The following is a 19,391-nucleotide window of genomic DNA, read 5'->3' as shown; positions in this document are numbered from 1 at the left end:
AATAATAATAAAAATAAAAAACAAGCTCACCTATATGGCAAACAGCCCCAGTGTATCCAGTCCTGCCACAATCACATGAAAATTCCTCCCAATTTTGCTTGCAAAGGCCACCATGTTCACAGGGATTGGGATTACATCTTAAGGGAAAAAAAAAAGTCAAATGTAAATAAATGTACTGCTTAATCAAAATTACATGATCCTCTCTCACAAATACTAAAATACTAACCTGTCCACCATTTGACAAGCATCAAAAACTACATCCCGAGTATACCTCTCAGAAGGAAGAGAGAGAACATGGATAAATCTACCTTCTATATAAATAAATCTCATACATCCAATAAATCCTGCAGATCCATAAACACCACCTAAAAAGGGGGAGAAAAAAAGTTCATTTTAAGTCCCTTCATAATATGCATATTGGCTATATCTGTAAAATATAATTTCCTCTGAAAAAGCATCTAAATAGTAAAATATAGTATTTGCAATAAGTTATTGTGTAGTATGACAAAAAGTGCCTATATGCAATCCATGTCATCATTGCTCACTTCCTTTACCTAATTCTTTAAAACTATTTATCCAATCAATCGTTAAATTTGGCAATTCCTCATATCTGTTTCCCAATTTTCATCACGCCAAATGAAGTGATGCAACAAAGAAACAAACTTATTCTATATCTTAAAAAACACAAATGAATCAATCACAATCTGCCCATTCCAAAATTTATCACATCTATCATATTTGTTCCCTCCCCTTTTATAGTTCTATCAACCGAAAGAACAAGGGAGATATATTACAACAGAAATATCTCATGTTTGTTCATTCTCAGCCTGGTCTGTGCTTGTTAACAGGAGAGACTGCTTCTACAGGGATGGGATATACTTAAATAGAAAGGGTGCAAGAATATTTGCTGATGCTATCGAGGCAGATTTAGGTGGGTCGGAAAACTGCTAGCTTGGTGGGGATACACGGACTAATAGATTAACAGTAGCCGCTGGCAGAGGCGAAAGTGATTCTTGCACTGCTTCTATTGAAATGCAATTGAGCAGTAGCCTGGAAAGCAAGAAAATGGGGATTTCCAGGACTGCTGGGAGTCATAGTGGAACAAGTAAATACATGGGCTGTGTTAGGGTAACTAAGAGTAGAAACAGGTGCATGTATACTTGCATGTACACCAATGCTAGGAGTACAGTTAATAAATTAGATAAGCTTGAAGTGCCAGTCAAGACATAAAAGGCAGATATTGTTGGGATATCAGAGAAGTAGTGTCACACAGACATAAGCAGTGCAGAATTGGAATTTGGGGAGTACAATGTGTACAGAAAGGATAGACAGGACAGGAAGGGAGGAGGGGTTATGCTGTTAGTTAAGAAACACATAAAATCTAAGGAAGCACATCCAATTGACTCAACATTGGACAATGCAATGTTGAGTCTGTTTGGTGTGACATAAGCACTGGGAAAGGAAAAATGAGAGTAGCTGTGTGTTATAGGCCTCATGAATCTGATGAGTATAATGAGTAATTGTGCAGAGAAATAGAGTAGGCCATTAAATTAGAGTGTCTTATAATAGGGGATTTTCATTTCCCAGACATTGACTGGCATTTGTGGGGTTTGTCGCTCACACACTAGCAAGGCTTTTGTGGATTTATTGGATGATTGTTTTCTACAGCAGCATGTTCGGGAGGCAACTAGAAGAAGTAATACTCTTGATCTGATTATCAGTAGTAATTCTTCATGCAGTAAGAATCTGCAGATAAAGGAACCACTAGATGGCAGTGATCACAGTGTGCTGAAGCGGGATTTACTCAAAGAGGTAACTACCATCAAGGGTAAAGGGAACGGTTTTTGCTTTCGTAAAGGTGACTACGATGGAGACAGTATTTATATTCTATACAGTGGGACCAACTGATGATGTTACCAACAGCAAATTCAAAATGCTAAGCACTCAAAGAATTAATCTTGGAAGCTACTAGGCTTTTCATACCAACTAAGAAATATTGTTCATGATTTAGGCCTAAATGCATGTCAGATGAACTAATGAGACATATGGCAGAGAAGAAAAATGCATGGGATACATATAAATTAACACGTGACACAGAAGCCTATGATAGATATAAGTTGGTCTGTAACCAAGTCACAAAGGAGGTTAGGCAGATTACGAGAAATCTTTGGCAAAGGATGCAAAGAAAAACAGCAAAGAGTTCTTTACTTACGTAAACTCTAGAAGGAAAGGGATGAATCAGATTGGTTCACTCGATATCGGTTCAACTGTTGATGATCCTGCTCAGGTAGCTAACAAACTAAATTAATATTTTGCATCTACATTCACACATGAGGAGTTATTCAGGGTGGAGAATGCCAGAAGTGTATTAAATTCCGGCAGTAAGCTAGATAATCTTGTAATAACTGAGAGTAAAGTGGAGGAGAAAATGTTGAAGATAAACATAAGAAAGGCAGGGTGGATGTAATCTATCCAGTTATATTAAAGGAGGCGGCAAAGGAAGTAAGCAAACCCTTAACCATAATTATGAGAGCTTCACTGGACTCAGGGGAGGTACCCATGGACTGGAGATGTGCAAATGTGACCACAATCCACAAAGGAGGATCAAAGGGAGACAGGTAATTACAGACCTGTTAGTTTAACTTCTGTTCCAGGGAAATTAATGGAGACACTGGTTAAAGAAGCATTGCAGGATCATCTAGACAAGACTTCAGTTATAGCTCGAACACAGTATGGGTTTGTTAAGGGGAAGTCATGTCTGACTAATTTTATTGGATACTATGATGTAGTCACAAAGGAACTGGATGCAAAGAATAACTTTGATATTATATACTTGGACCTTAGTGAGGCCTTTTATACAGTTGCACATGGAAGATAGCTGCACAAATTGGAGGCAAATTGCTGCTATGAATAAATGGATGGTTGAGTGGGACAAGACAGAGTGGTAATCAATGGACACTGTTCTTTGTGGACTAATGTTATTAGTGGAGTCTCCCAGGGTTCAGTGTTGCGTCCACTGTTGTTTCTGTATTTATAAAAGATATTGATGATGGTGTATCAGGCTTAATGTCCAAGTATGCAGATGATACGAAGGTTGGCAGGGTTGTTAATGACACTAATGACAGTACGCTGCTGCAAAAGGATCTAGAAAAGTTAAGCAGATGGGCTGAGAGGGGGCAAATGAAGTTTAACATTGACAAATGTAAAGTACTACATATGGGAAGCAGCAACCCCAGAGTAACGTATCAACTCTGTGGTACTACACTGACAGTGATAGAGAATGAAAAGGACCTGGGGGTAATTGTGCAGGCAGACATGAAGCTTTTTGAGCAGTGCAGATGGTCTGCAAGCCCATGGTGTCTTGTCAGTGATATACAGGAATTTTTCTAGCAGGGATAAGGAGGTGATTATCCTCTTGTATAAGGCAATGGTCAGGCCACATCTTGAGTACTGTATACAGGTCTGGAGGCCTCATTTCAAGAAGGATGTAGAGCTGCTGGAACGAGTATAGAGAAGGGAAACAAGATTAGTGAATGGAACAAAGGGTTGCTCTTACGAAGAAAAGGCTTAAGTTTTGCAAATTACAGTGTCTGAAGCCTAGGCAGGCGCATTGAGGTGTATAAAGCCTTGAATGGTTTGAGCATGCTCAATGCTGATGGGATTCTTCCTCTTGCTCAGAATAATCGCCTGAGAGGGCATAAATTCAAATTGAGGAAAGACGGTTGTAGGATAGATGTGCGGAAGTTTGCCTTTAGCCAGCAGGTGGTTGATTGCTGGAACAAACTTCCATCTTTTGTTGCAGAAGTTGATAGCTTAAATAGATTCGAAGCAGAAATTGACAAACATTTGGAGCGAGTGAATGGGTGAAATAAGGGTTTTTTTTTTTTTTTTTTGGCTGATGCTATATAAGCTTGCTTTCTTGCATCATGTGCCTTTGCTAATGCTGCTTATTTTTCTAAGAAACAAGCAAAATGAATGAATAAGGAATGAAATGAATAATATGCGTAAACACCATATTTGGGGGTCACACACAAAATCTAGTATCTAGATTCTGCATAGGGAAAGCCCGTAGCACTCCCAACCAATCTAGTTGCCTTCATTTGGATCCTTACTAAAAGTTTCATGCTTTTTTGAATGAGGCTTTGCTTCTAGACCCGAATACGATATTTCAAATGTGATCTCACCATTGTTTTATAAAGAGGAATAAATAATGCTATTTATTCTCTACTAATAGGTTCTGCAGATCATTGATACACCAATTCCAGTTCACCTAGTTACACTGTAATGAAAATTTCATGCATGCTGGAAATTACAATCCCTAAATCATTCTTGTCCCAAACTACCGTTAATTCTGTGTTCTCTAGTCTGTAAATCGCCCCATATTTCTTTTCTCCAAATGTCAAAATTTTACATTTAGCAAGGTTAAACTTCAGTTGTCATCTTTCAGACCAAATGTGTAACCAATCTAAGTCATCGAAGCATAGTCTGGTCCTGATTATTTACTATCTTTCTTACCTATAAATTATATGCAAACTTTGACAACTTTTCCTACATACCTTCATTAATATCACTAAGAAAAAGTAGAAACAAGAGGATGGACCCTAGACTGAATCCCGAGGGATCCCACTCACTACAGTAGTCTGCACTGACAAGGGGCATAGGGTTGTTGTTGTTATTTGGTTTTTAGGAGCATTAGCAACTAAGGCCATATTGCTCCGGGGATATGCGGTGGCCATTCTCTGACCTTTCTGCATCCTCCGTATTTGATGGGGCATAGGGAACTGATTCAAAAGTGTTACTAAAATCTAGGTTATACAATAAATAAATTGTCTTATTTACCTTATCACCAAAATGGAATAGGTGAGTAAGGATGAGAGGATCTATAATTAATAATTCCTTACTGATGTAGCCAAAATGGCAGTGTGGGAGTGAAAATAGCACGTGTTTGGTAGTAGTAGTAGTAGTAATAGAGGCATGTGATGCAAGATAACAAATGTATGAGCTTATGTACCATCAGACAAAAAAAAAACCCTCCAATTTCACACATCCATTCCCTCTAAACGTTTGTCCAGTTCCTCCTTGAATTTATTTAAGCTATCAACTTCCACAATGACAGATGGAAGTCTGTTCCGGCAATTAACCACTGGCTGGCTAAAGGCAAATTTTCGCACATCTATTCTACCGCTGTATTTCTTCAATTTAAATATATGGCCCCTCAGGTTCGTAATCCGAGCAAGGGGAAGAATCCCATCAGAATTCAGCTTGCTTAACCCATTCAAGGCCTTATTAGCATTAGCATTAGTAGAGGCATTTGATGCAAGAAAGCAAGCTTATGCAGCACAGCCAAAAAAAAAAAAAAAAAAACCCACTTCCACTTCACCCCTCTGTTCATTCAAAATACCTGTCCAGCTGAGCCTTAAACTTATTTAGGCTATCAACCTCCACCACAAGGGATGGCAGTCTGTTCCACCAACCAACCACCCGCTGGCTAAAGGCAAATTTCCGCACGTCTATCCTACATCTGTCTTTCCTCAATTTGAATTTATGCCCTCTCAGGTGATTTTTCTGAGCTAGAGGAAGAATCCCATCAGCATTGAGCATGCTTAAACCATTCAAGGCTTTATACACCTCTATCAGATCACCTCGCTGGTGCCTAGTCTCCAGACACTGTAATTTGCAAAACTTAAGCCTTTCTTCGTAAGAGCACCCCTTTGTTCCATTCACTAATCTTGTTGCCCTTCTCTGTACTCGTTCCAGCAGCTCTACATCCTTCTTGAAATGAGGCCTCCAGACCTGTATACAGTACTCTAGGTGTGGCCTGACCATTGCCTTATACAATGGAATAATCACCTCCTTATCCCTGCTGGAAAAATTCCTGTATATCATTGACAATACTCCATGAGCTACTCTTGCAGCCCGTCTGCACTGCTCAGAGAACTTCATATCTGCCTGCACAATCACCCCCAAGTCCCTTTCATTCTCTACCACTGTCAGTGTAGTACCACAGAGTTGATACGTTGCTCTGGGGTTTCTGTTTCCCATGTGTAGTACTTTACATTTGTCAATGTTAAACTTCATTTGCCACCTCTCAGCCCATCTGCTCAACCTTTCCAGATACTGTTGCAGCAGCATAGTGTCAGTAGTGTCCTTGACAACCCTGCCAACCTTTGTATCATCTGCAAACTTGGACATTAAGCTTGATATACCATCATCAATATCATTTATAAATACAGAAAACAATAATGGACCCAACACTGAGCCCTGAGGGACTCCACTAATAACATTAGTCCACGATGAGCAGTGTCCATTGATTACCACTCTCTGTCTTCTCCCCTCAACCACCCCTTTATCCATAGCAGCAATTTGCCTCCAATGTCACACTGCTCCAATTTGTGTAGCAGTCTTCCATGTGCGACAGTATCAAAAGCCTTTCTAAGATCCAAGTATATAATATCAAAGTTATTCCCTGCATCCAGTTCTTTTGTGACTGCATCATAGTATCCAATCAAGTTGGTCAGGCAAGACTTTCCCTTAACAAAACCATGCTGTGTCTGAGCTATAACTGAAGTCTAGTCTAAATGATCCTGCAGTGCTTCTTTAACCAGTGCCTCCATTAATTTTCCTAGAACAGAAGTTAAGCTCACAGGTCTATAATTACTTGTGTCAGCCTTTGATCCTCCTTTGTGAATTGGGTTCACATTTAATGGTAGTTACCTCTTTCAGTAAATCCCACTTCAGCACACTGTGATCACTGCCACCTAGTGGTTCATTTATCTGCAGATTCTTAATGCATGAAGAATCACTGCTGATAATCAAATCAAGAGTATTACTCCCTCTAGTTGCCTCCCGAACATGCTGATGTAGAAAACAATCATCCAATAAATCCACAAAAGCCCTGCTAGTGTGTGAGTAACCAGCCCCCAAATTCCAGTCAATATCTGGGAAATTAAAATCTCCCATTATAAGACTCTCTGATTTACTGGCCCACTCTATTTCCCTGTACAGTTCCTTATTATACTCATCAGAGTCATTAGGCCTATAGCACACTCCTACTCTCAATTTTGATCTCCCAATGCTTATGTCACACCAAACTGACTCAACACTGCACTGTCCAGCGATGTCGACTGGCTTCACTTCTTTGGTTTTTATGTGTTTCTTAACTAATAGCATAACCCCTCCCCCCTTCCTATCCTGTCTATCCTTTCTGTAGACGTTGTACTCCCCAAATTGCAGTTCTGCATCCCTTATATCTGTGTGACACCACGTCTCTGATATCCCAACAATATCTGCCTTTGATGTTTTGAGCAATACCTCAAATTCATCAAATTTATTTACTAAACTCCTAGCATTGGTGTACACGCAAGTATACCTGCACCTGTTTCTATTCTTAGCTACCCTAACACAACCCATGTATTTACTTGTACCGCAATGGCTCCCAGCAGTCTCTGAAATACCATGCATCTTGTTTTTCAGGCTTCTGCTCATTCTAATAGAAGCAGTGCAAGAATCTCTTTCACCTCTGCCAGTGGCTACTGTCAATCTATTGGTCTTTGTCTCCCCCCAAGCTAGCAGTTTTCCGACCCACCTAACACTGCCTCGATAGCATCAGCAAATATTCTTGCACCCTTTCTATTTAAGTGTATCCCATCCCTGTAGAAGCAATCTCTCCTGTTAACAAGTACAGTCCAGGCTGAAAAAAAATCTACCCCTTGAGCCTTGCACAATCTTTCCAGGGCCGAATTGATCGACAAGGCTCTCATCATATACTCCCTCCTATCGTGTCTGGGCAGAATTGCAGACACTTTCAAATTCAACCCTAATTCTTGGCTTTTGTTCAACAGTGACCTGTACTTGTTAAGTAATTCTGCCGGTCTCCTACTCTTAATATTATTAGTGCCAACGTGTACAACTATATCACCTTTTGTGCCCTTAAAAGATGATATTCGCTCTACAACGTCATCAACCTTTGCCCCTGGCAGACATACCCTGGTCCTGTTCCACCTATCTTTTTTACAAAGCATGTTCCCCGTTTCCCTGACAATAGAGTCACCAACAACTACTAGTTCCTTCGGGACCAGCGCATTCTGCCTTGGGGGTTGTCTCTGTGTCACGCGATGCCCATGTGCAAGCTCTGGCGTTGATGTGGGCAGCTGAGAGCTTGATGGGCCCCTCAATTTAGTTTCTTCGAGGGCATCCACCCTGTCCTTCAAGTTCTCATATAGGCCCACAAGAACGCCGAGTTGTTGCCTGATATCGATACACTCCTTGCATCGCGCACACACAAAAACATCCCCCTTGGCAGTATCATGTCCCGTACCCGATTGCTCTGCAAACATCAAGCAAACAGTGCATTTTATAAGGCTGTGAGTCAGAGGACAACTGCCCCCCTCAGTTCTGCTCTGAGCCACAGCGCTTCCATTAGCTTGAGCCTTTTGCTTTGCTGCTCTGGTCTGAGTCATGATTCTATTAATTTATTAATTAATTATAATCAATTATGTTATGTTATTAATTATGTTAAATATAATTAATTATATTACGTTTGTAATCTAAGTCGTTATATGTATTTATTTAAACGTACAATTTAACTGCTAACGAAGTTCAACTAACGCTATCTAGTACGGCATACAACTATCGTATCACAATGGTGGGAAAATTACGAACAGTAGCGGAGTTGAAACACGTGGAAACCTTTACCGATACTTTTATGCAATTACAAGGCCGAGTAAAGAATAAATACACCAAGTTAATCAGAAAATCACAAAATAATGTTATACTACTAAATTTAAATCAAAAGTTTTAGAAAAACAATAATTTCAAATCAATCAATAAGAAAAATCCACTTAGCGGCGTGGAACACGACCGTCTCTAGTAGCCTCGTCAGCAGACTCCTATACACCTCAATCAGATCACCTCGCAGGTGCCTAGTCTCCAGCCACTGCAATTTGCAGAAATTAAGCATTTCTTGGTAAGAGGATCCTTTGTTCCCCTCACCAATCTTGTTGCCCTTCTCTGCACACGCTCAAGCAACTATACATTCTTCCTAAAATGAGGTTCCAGACCAGTACGTAGTACTTAAGGCATGGCCTGACCATTGCATTATACAATGGGATAACACCTTTTCCCTACTAGTAAAATTTCAGTATATCATTGACAATACCCCATGACCTGCTCTGGCAGCTTGTCTGCATTGCTCAGAAAACTTCATATCTGACTGCACCATTACTCCCAGATATTTTTCATTTACTACCACTCTAAGTGTAGTACAACACAGTTAGTACGTTTCTCTGGGATTACTTCTACCCATATGCAGTACTTTGCATTTGTCAATGTTAAACTTCAGTTGCCACTTCTCAGCCCGCCTGACCAAATTTTATTGATCTTGTTGCAGTAGGACACTGCCATTACATACATTAACAACCCTGCCAACCTTTGTATCATCTGCAAACTTTGACATTATGCTTGATATACCTTCATCAATATCATTGATAAATATACAAAACAACGGTGGACCCAACACCAAACCCTGAGGCACTCCATTAATAACAGTCCATGACACACAGCATCCATTGATTACCACTCTTTTCCCACTCAACACTCTTTTATTCGTTGCAGCAACTTACACTTAATACCATACCACTTCAATTTGTACTGCAGACTTCCATGTGCAACAGTGCCAAAAGCTTTCCTGAAATGCAAGCATATGATATAAAATTTTTTGCATCCAGTTCCTTTGCAACCACAACATAGTATCTAATCAAATTTGTCAGACACGACTCTCCTTAACAAACCCATGCTGTGTCTGAATTATTACAACAGTCTTGTCTAGGTGATCCTGCAATGCATCTTTAACCAGTGACTCCATTATTTTCCCCACAACAGAAGTTAAACTAACTGGTCTGTAATTACTTGTATCACCCTTAGATCTCCCTTTGTGAATTGAGGATACATTTGCACATCTCCAGTCTGTGGGGCCTTCCCCTGAGTCGAAGGATGCTCTCATAATTATGGCTAAGGGTTTACTTACTTCCTTTGCTGCCTCCTTTAATATAACTGGATAGATTCCATCAACTCCAGGTGCCTTTCTTATGTTTGACTTCAACAATTTCTCCTCCACTTTGCTTTCAGTTATTACAAAATCATTAAGCAATCTTTTACAGCTTGATAAACGTCTGGCACTTTCCTCCCTCAATAACTCCTCAAGTGCAAATGTAGATGCAAAATACTCATTCAGTTTGTTAGCTACCTGAGCAGGATCATCAACAGTCGAACCATCAATATCAAGTGGCCCAATCTGATTCATCCCCTTCCTTCTAGAATTTTTATAAAATTTATATGGAACCCATGCATTTTTCTTCTCTGCCACGAGTCTCATTAGTTCATTTTACATTCATTTAGGCCTAAACCTTGAACAATATTTTTTAATCGGTATGAAATGCCTAGTAGCTTCCATGATTAGTTCCTTGAATCTTTCCCACTTAGAATTTGCTGTTGGTGACATCATCAGTTGGTCCCCCTGTACAGAATTTAAAAGCTGAGACCAATGTAGTCACCTTTACGGAAGCAAAAACCATTAGAAACATATGATGCAAGAAAGCAAGCTTATGCAGCATCAGCCAAAAAAAAAAAAAACAAAAAAAAACACACGCTCCCATATCTTTAAGTAAATCCCACATCAGTACACTGTTTGTTTGTTTGTTATTTGGTTTTTAGGAGCATTAGCAACTAAGGCCATATTGCTCCGGGATATGCAGTGGTCATTCCCTGACCTTTCCGCATCCTCCGTATTTGGTGGTGCCGGGCTCGTACCCCAGTCTAATCAAGAAGCGTGTGCTATGCACTGCTGCTCCTTCCCACCTGCCTCCGTAGCCAGGTGGGAAGGAGCAGCTAAGGAGCAGTTAAGGCAGTACACTGTGATTACTGCCATCTAGTGGTTCCTTTATACACGATTAATCACTGCTGATAATCAGTTCAAGAGTATTACCCTTTCTGGATGCCTCTCGAACATGCTGCAGAAAACAATCATTCAATAAATTCCCAAAAGTCTTGCTAGTGTGCGAGTGACCAACTCACAAGTCCCAGTCAATATCTGGGAATTTAAAATCCCACTACAACAGATTCTGATTTACTGGCCCATTCTATTTGCGCTTGCGTGAATTCGGCATAGTTTTGTTTCAAGTGCTTCTAATAATCGGTTGTGTTTTTAAATATAAGTTAATGATTAGAGTTTTACACATGTACCAGGGCAAAGGCCAAGTGTTTTTATGTCTTCCGAGGTCAAAATCTTCAAGTTCTATATCTTCTAACGCTTCCAACAATCCTGTTAGTTAAATCGAATCAGGCACCTTTCTGCTGTGGAAGTTCGCCATTCCTACAGCTTGGAAGAATTTGCTTACTCATTGCCATCTTTACCGTCTGCGACCACTGTCAAATTCAGGAAAGGGTGATAATCACCCCGTAGGGTGAATTGTCTCTCAGCATACGTCATAAAGTAAGTACTGTATTCTAAACTTTTATTCTTCCCATGAAGTTAAGGCTTACTATACCCGTGGCGACATGACGCAGAAGCAATCTGAAACGTGTAGAAAATGCTCACAATCCACAAATTGCTGGATCAAGTGCAGCGGCCCCTGTAGGCTTGTTTTTTGTGAGACCTGTTGTCTTTTAAAAAACTTAGCTCACGCCTCAGCCCAGAGGCGATCACAATGGCAATGTCCTGCATGCCTTGGGCACAAAGTGAACGCCACAGAATCAAAGGCAAGGGATAGCATCTCCTCCTCCCCACCTCCGTCGCCAGTGGACTACTCCGGCGAAGTTGACTGCAGGTCACCTAATGCAAGCATGTCCAACTACGCCACAGTTCTCCTATGCCGAGACGCTCAGGCACAAACCGATCAGGTCCTAGAGCAGCATGAGGAGCGCATGTGTCAGAATTGTAGTAAAATGGGCTAGAAGTTTACCTTATTTGAAAATATTCCGAGAAAGCTCTGCACAGAGAATACAACCCTAAGAGAGTCAATACATAGGCTGGAATACCTACAACATTCTACGCACAATTCTGTGTCCTTGCTGCTGGAATCCATCAGTAAGCCCATCCAGGATAGACTCCTTACCTATGCAAAATGTTCTATACTCGAAACAAATGGCTTCTGACTCCAGCATCGTGCGGCCCCCAACAGAGCCGTTACCTGCAATCCTTTCGCCTTCATCCCCTGCCGCAGAAGTTGTGAAAGCATGGGGGAAGAAATCAGCAATAAGCAGAAGTAATGTGCCTCCCAAGCAAGTCAAGGTCAGTCTTAGTAAAGAAACCTTTGTCAGCCGAGCAGATCAGAATCGTGATGCAGTTATTGGCTCTAACCCTAACCCACTAGGTATTAAAATCGTGCAACATAGAGGAAGGAGGTCTAAACCATCCAGCATATTTATAAGTCAACTATCCCAGAAACAACGGTGGAACAAATTGAAACCCTTCCGAAGCAGCTAGACATACCCGGTACCCCCATCAGGGTTCCCACCAGGCATCCAAGCTATGCCTCTTTCCGGATCAAGATCAAAGATCCCAATATAGAAAGGTAACACAGATATCTGGCCAGCAGGTCTCCTGGTGATGCCACCTTTCGGCGACCATAATGTGCAACCAGGGGTACATACTATCTCGAGACCAGAGGTGGGCAGGGTGCATCTCTCTTCATAGCTAGGCAGCAAACTAGACTGTACCTTTCAACCGATGAAAGAAGAGCAGTCACCGTGCTGACTAAATCCTGCAATCATCTCGTCAAGTCTGATAACCAGATACAAGTGCACATTACTAGTAGGATGGATCCTAGTGCCACACCCTGCTCAAGAGGAATCCATCTCCAATCAGCCACCATCCTCAGGGAAAGGAACCCTAGAAACTTAATCCAGATCAAGCCTGTCAATGATAAACATGTGAAATGCTTCATGCAGAACATCAGGAGCCTGAAGAACAAGCTCAGTGCCCTGATTGACATATTTCTAAGTGCAGATTACGACTTTATCCTTATTGAAACCTGGCTTTGTGATGACATGGACATATCACCTTTAACCACCAACATCGGTTATCAGTCTATTCTGGCGAACAGGAAAGATAGGAAAGGAGGGGAGTCTTAATCTGCCAAAGGCAACAGTTCCCTCTGATCAAAGCTTGTGCATACTCTGGTAAGGATTTTGAGGCTGCACTGGGCTGCTATCTAGTTGATGGACTACAGTTGCTAGTATGTGCAGTTTACTTACCCCCACCTGTTGCAGACCAATGCATTACTAATTTTTCTGCTTGGCTCCTGACCTCTATCAAGTGCAACCAGAAAGTAATAATTCTCGGAGACTTCAACCTGCCCCTGCCAGCTGCTTCAAAGCTCCTTGATCAGTTAATTTCGGATCTGTCGAGTCTCAACATCCATCCCCCCCTCTTGTGGAGAAGCCACATTACAGAGAATCTTTTCCAGCCATGGGAGTGTTGAAGCTGTAATCAGTTCTAATTCGGTATTTCCCTCCGACCACAGGCCAACTGAAGCTTCTCTCATCCTGTTGAAAGAATGCTATATCTAACCAAACCAATCGAACTTGATCAGGAAAGCTGTATATGATGCAAAATACCTAAAAATTGAAACAGCAATGGATCTCTTTAGGCTCTACCCCCTGGCGAACTCTCAGTGAAATCGATATAGAGGAAGCTGCGTTTTGGCTTAAGAAATGGTTGTCTTTCATTGCTAGAGTGGCCATGTCAAGAGTTTGCATCATCTGCCCACACTCAAAGCCGTGGTGGTCCAGCATCCTTATGCACCAGTTTAAAGAAAAACAATGGCTACATGCCCAATTCAAGAGATCACCCACAGAAAGTTCATACTCAGTGTACTCAATAACCAGATACAGTTTCCAGAAAACCAAGAAGCAGGCTATAAACTTGTTCATGGAGAAGAGGATAGCGTGTGGCCAGCGATTCTGGTCAGCCAATCACATCCGGTCAGCAGAATCATTAGACCTGGCCGAATGGTGCGATCATGTAACCTGGTTCGTCAAAACAGACAGTGCAGCTGCAGACCCCCCCCCCCCCCCGGAACAGTGCACACTACGACATAACTAATCTCACTAACGTGACAATTGGCAAAGAGGAGCTAATCAAAGCCATCAACGCCCTGTCCAATAAGAAATCAATGGGAAGCGACTCTATTCCCACCTTTTGCCTTAAAGTTGCCTCCTACTTCATCAGCGATGAGCTGGCAAAGTTGTTTAACAGAATTTTACAACAGGGAGTCGTCCCAAACGCTTGGCTAAATTATAGAGTCATCCCAATTCCAAAGGTGCAGAATCCAACCTCTGCTGCTGACTATAGGCCTCTTTCAATCTCCTCCCCTTTTCTCAAATGCATGGAGAAGTGCTTGTTTAAAGTGGTTGCCAATCAGATCCTTTCCCAGAGACCTCAGCATACACATTACGTGCTCTCACAAAGATCGCCGATAACATGCATACAGGCTCTGAATTTGAAAACCCTTCAAGCCTGGGAGCAAGGCTATGTTATGCATTCTGTTTTTCTTGATCTGAAAGCGGCCTTTGACTCAGTGCAAAGTTAAGCCAATTATGTGCCTCCTGGGGAACTACTACGGTTTCACGGGTAATGTTTCGAAGCTCCTCAGAAATTTGCTGACCAAAAGGTGCCTTACCTTCCAGCAAGGGAATAACTGCATCACAAAAGAGGTGGAAGTCTGTATACCCCAAGGTGGATCATTGTGGGCACTGCTTTTTTCAGCGATATTTATTCCACTAATGAATGAAATATCTGTGTTTATGGCCTACGCCGACGACATTGTATGTTACCTCTCAAGCCCGGCTAACACCTCACCAGACCAGGCAGAAGAATTATCGAATTCTGTCACCCTAAACAAATATCTCTCCTCTTTCTGTGAGTACGCTACCTATTTTGGGCTTAAAATAAACCCTGAAAAATCCAAATATGTCATCTTCTCACCTAGAGCACAAGCAGACCTTAATCCAGCAGCCTCTCTGCAGCCCTCCATTGTGGGGCATGTTCTCGTCGCCACTCATTCCGTAAAATTCCTAGGAATGGTAATGGACGAAAACTTAACGTATCCAGCAACTGCGTTCAAGAGCATTACGGGCTTTCTAGAGTATGAAACTTGATCTCTGTAGAGCGCACAACAAGGAAACAGTCAGAAAATTTCTCCTCTACTACTTTAGTTCTATCATCAGTTACGGTATTGAAGTTTGGTCGGCTGCTCCTATGTCCAGTCTGAAGACGCCCTGGGGTCTGGAATTCTGGGTCCTGAAGAAGTGGGCCAACAACTGGGCTCACCTACCCCATACATCAAAATCACAGCTCTGCATAAATCTGAGATACACCACGGCCCAGCACCTGGCATATGTGAGGAAGCGCACAATGGCGCTTAATCTGTGCTCCGCTGCTCTCGACGTCGTTAATATCTGGGAAATCGTAGGGTGGAAAATCCCTGATAGAGCCCTCAGAAACCGTCCAGTGCTTTGTTCTAACCTGCGGAAGCTCTCGACCTTCAAGCGGCACTTTCCGAACAGCATCATCGGCATGCTGAACTCCGCAAACATTGATTTGGATGTGTGGTCCAGAGATTCTGTCTACAGAGAAGAAAAGCGCAAATCCATAGTGAAGTGCAGTCAACATTCCTGCAATTGTCAGCGGAATACCTCCCAGTGAAAGTCTCCAGACTGCCTCAATGTGTTGCAGCTTGTATATAAAAACTATAAAATGTACTATAATGGAATAAGCTCTGTATAATCAATCTATTATAATAACTATAAAATACATTTATTGCAATATTAGCTGTGTATATTGCACTGTCTATGTATTCTATGTATTTGCTGTGTATCCAAGTAGTTTTTACGTACTGAATGTAATGTGTCCAGTTAATTGTAAGATTCCTCTGGTTGCCTGTAGCGGGAATCGTGTCCTACATTTCTATGAATAAAGAATTTTATTATTACTATTATTATTTCTCTGTACAACTGTTCATTGTACTCATTAGAGTCATTAGGCCTATAACACACTCCTCTCATTTTTGCTTTCCCTGTGCTTATGTCACACCAAACAGACTGAACATTGCCCTGTCCACCCGTGTCAACTTGGTGCATTTCCTTAGATTTTATGTTTTTCTTAATTAACAGCATAACCCTCCTTCCTGTCCTGTCTATCCTTTCTGTACACATTGTACTCCCCAAATTCCAATTCTGCACTGCTTATATCTATGTGACACTATGTCTCTGATATCCCAACAATATCTGCCTTTGAAGTCTTTACCAGCACTTCAAATTTTATAAAATTTATTTACTATATAGTAAACACTCGATTTAACGGACTAATAGAGGAGAAGGGGTGTCAGTTAATGCCGAAATTCCGTTAAATCAAATGTAACCTTGGGGGGGGGATTTTTTATTGTCCTTAATGTAAAAAAAAAAAAAAAAAAAAAAAAACTTTAATACAACATACAGTACTGTACAATATAAAATTATTAAATTATAATAAAGAATATGTATATTTACTCACCTTTTTAACAGTGTAGTTGAAGAGTATTTTGCCATAACCATAGTGGTAGTAATACAGTAGTCGTTAAGGCGCCTCCGTAGCCAGGTGGGAAGGAGTAGCAGTGCGTAGCACACGCTTCTTGATTAGACCGGGGTTCGAGCCCGTCACCACCAAATACGGAGGATGTGGAAAGGTCAGGGAATGACCACCGCATATCCTGGAGCAATATGGCCTTAGTTGCTAATGCTCCTAAAAACCAAATAACAAACAACAAACAGTAGTCGTTATTCAGTATCTGAAGATAGAGGTGAAGCCTCAGCTTCAGATTCTTCTGAAATGTTCACAAGTGGAGGCACTGGTGTCATCTGGTTGCTTGTAGATGATTGAGATGTACAAGCAGTTGGAGGTGAAATAGGAGTGGGAGTCGGTGAAGTTCGCTTAAAGAAAGCGTCCAGCTTCAGTTGTTTGCCACTCTGATGTTGTTTCTTAATAATGATCGCCCTGAACTGCCAAAAATGTTCATGGTAAGGGACAATTTCAGGTCAGATGTCCCTATGTAGTGGATGGCGATGTCCGTGAGATTTCTCATTTCAGACAGTGTAGACTGTACTGATGTAATTTGTTCTTCCTCAATGTCTTCTTCTTCTTCTTCCCGTCTTGCCATATTGAACCTCGTCCACAATTTCTTCTTCAGTGAGGATTTGGTAGCCAGGATCACCTTCATCATTTTCAAGCCATTTCAGAACATCATCTTCAGTTGTTTCCCGGTTGCCAGCATTTACAAGGGTGCGCTGAAAGTCATTTGCCTCAAATCCTTCAAAATCCAAATCTGGTTCAATATTGTACAACTTCTTCCAACCATTGCCAAAGTCGTAGTCTTCATCTCCTTCCAAGCAGCTACAAAGTTAAAGAGCACAGACTTAATGAACGTTGTAGGCTCGTAGATTCTGAAGTGCCCTGGCTCCTCTTGTGTCTTCTTCTGCATCTTCTTCATCCTCCAACACAACCATTACCTCTTCCAAAAAGTTCTTATAAAGCCTCTCGCAGGCTGCAATTATTCCCTGGTCCATTGGCTGAATAACTGAAGTTGTGTTAGGAGGCAAAAAAATACATTTAATTCTACCATCCTTACTAACTTCTCAGCACTAGGATGAGCAGGGGCGTTGTCAAGAAGCAACAATGCCTTTACATTATTGGGGGAAATTTTCAGAACATCTGTCTGGAAGCATCTCACATCAGGGACGAAGTGGTTGAAGAAAAAATCTCTGAAGTAAACCACACATTCTTTGAGCTAGTGTAAATAACAGGCAACTGATTCATAATGTCTTTAAGAGTGTGTGGTTTCTTTGATTTCCCTACCACCATGGGCTTCAGGCGATGCAAGCCATCAACGTTTGAACAAAGTAAGGCACTCATTTTGGCAGAAATTCGCTCCTTACTTAACTTGTGACCAGGAGTGCTGTGTTCATGTTTGTAGACCAGCGTATTTTCAGGAACAGCACGATAGAACATGCAAGTTTCATCGGCATTGTAAACCTGTGATAAAATAAGGCCCCCAGATTTAAAAAGTTCATTTATAAATTTTCTAAATGGCTCAACTTGTGAAGTGTCTGCACTTAAAAGATTTACCACAGGTTTTCTTGTTCACAATGCCATGCCTTTTTCTAAAATGCCACAGTCACCCATTACTTGCCTTAACATTAAGTCCCATGTGTTTTCCAAGAGTTTCACATGCAGATTTCAACTCAAAACATCGTACATTAACACCACTAGATCTCTGTTGAACATACCACTTATATACAGCTTCTTCTAAGTTTTTATCTTGACCAACTTTCATGTGTTTTCTACTCCCCTCTGTAGAACCACATTTAGAGCTATCAACACTATATTTTAAAGAAAAATATTTCAATTTGGCCTTTGATTTACGGATATCAGAAACAGTTTTTTTTTTTTTTACGGCATAAATTTCACAAACACGTGCTACTGAGACACCTTGTTCTAATTTCTGTGCCACATTTAAGTTCACACGCTTTCTTTTAATTCCTTTATCACTTGATGCCATTTTAAATTGCAAGGATAGCAAAATTATTTAATAAATAAGGTCACAATTCAGAAATCACAGAAACACTCTGTGTACAACCTGACTGCACGACAGCTTGAAGCAGACTGAGACCGAAACAAAGCGAGTCGGTAGATCTGCAGTTTAGTGTCTCAAGTTATGTTCAGCTCGCAAGTCACTGCCTGCTCTTATCTGTAACCTGGGAAAACAGCTATTTGAACACGTTTTCAGAAAGAATAAAAAACAATTTCCTTAATTTGATTATAAAAATAAAAGTAGGTAATTATCAAAACAATAATGGAAATAAGTGATTATTACTAATTTTTAATTAATAATAACACAAGTTTTGTATAACCTAAAAAAAATATGGTTGAGATTAATATGTACATTACTGTATTATTATTCGTCTTGTCTGTTAAATCCAAAATCCGTTATATCGGGGTCCATTAAATCAAAGGTTTACTGTATTTGTAACATTGGTGAATATGAACCTATTCTTTGAACCATGGTTCAAAGCCATATTGATTACTAAATATGGCTAATGGTTATATTCTTATCAATATTATTAGTTATAAATTTCTCTGACTTGCATGGCTGGGATAGCATACAAACAGAATATTTTTATAGGCCTGATGTAGCAAAGTGGTCAACACAGGAGTACAGAAGAACATGCATTTGAGTTGACCATGATTAAAGCATACATGTCTGTTAAATATGGCTAATAATTGTATTTATTGTCAAAATGACCTAGCCTGTAAACTCCTCCAATTAATGTGGCTATGTTCAGAGTATAAAAAGAATGTA

At 40.8% G+C, this 19,391-nt stretch overlaps 1 protein-coding gene across 1 annotated transcript in view; it reads right to left on the bottom strand.

Moving 5' to 3' along the window:
• The window catches only part of Nrx-IV (neurexin-4), a 405,554-nt gene that overhangs the window by 144,056 nt on the left and 242,107 nt on the right, over positions 1-19,391 (bottom strand). Inside the window, exons 11-12 of the mRNA XM_090384064.1 lie at positions 227-365; positions 31-137 (exon numbers count right to left, since the gene is read on the bottom strand). Of these exons, the coding sequence (XP_090240190.1) occupies positions 31-137; positions 227-365 (246 nt within the window). The remainder of the gene's footprint in view (positions 1-30; positions 138-226; positions 366-19,391) is intronic.

The sequence above is a fragment of the Mastigoproctus giganteus genome, chromosome 1, assembly GCF_048544385.1.
Source record: "Mastigoproctus giganteus isolate SK-2022 chromosome 1, ASM4854438v1, whole genome shotgun sequence".
Lineage (NCBI taxonomy): Eukaryota > Metazoa > Arthropoda > Arachnida > Uropygi > Thelyphonidae > Mastigoproctus > Mastigoproctus giganteus.
Note: the sequence above shows the minus strand (reverse complement) of the source record. Positions and strands in the feature narration are given on the sequence as shown.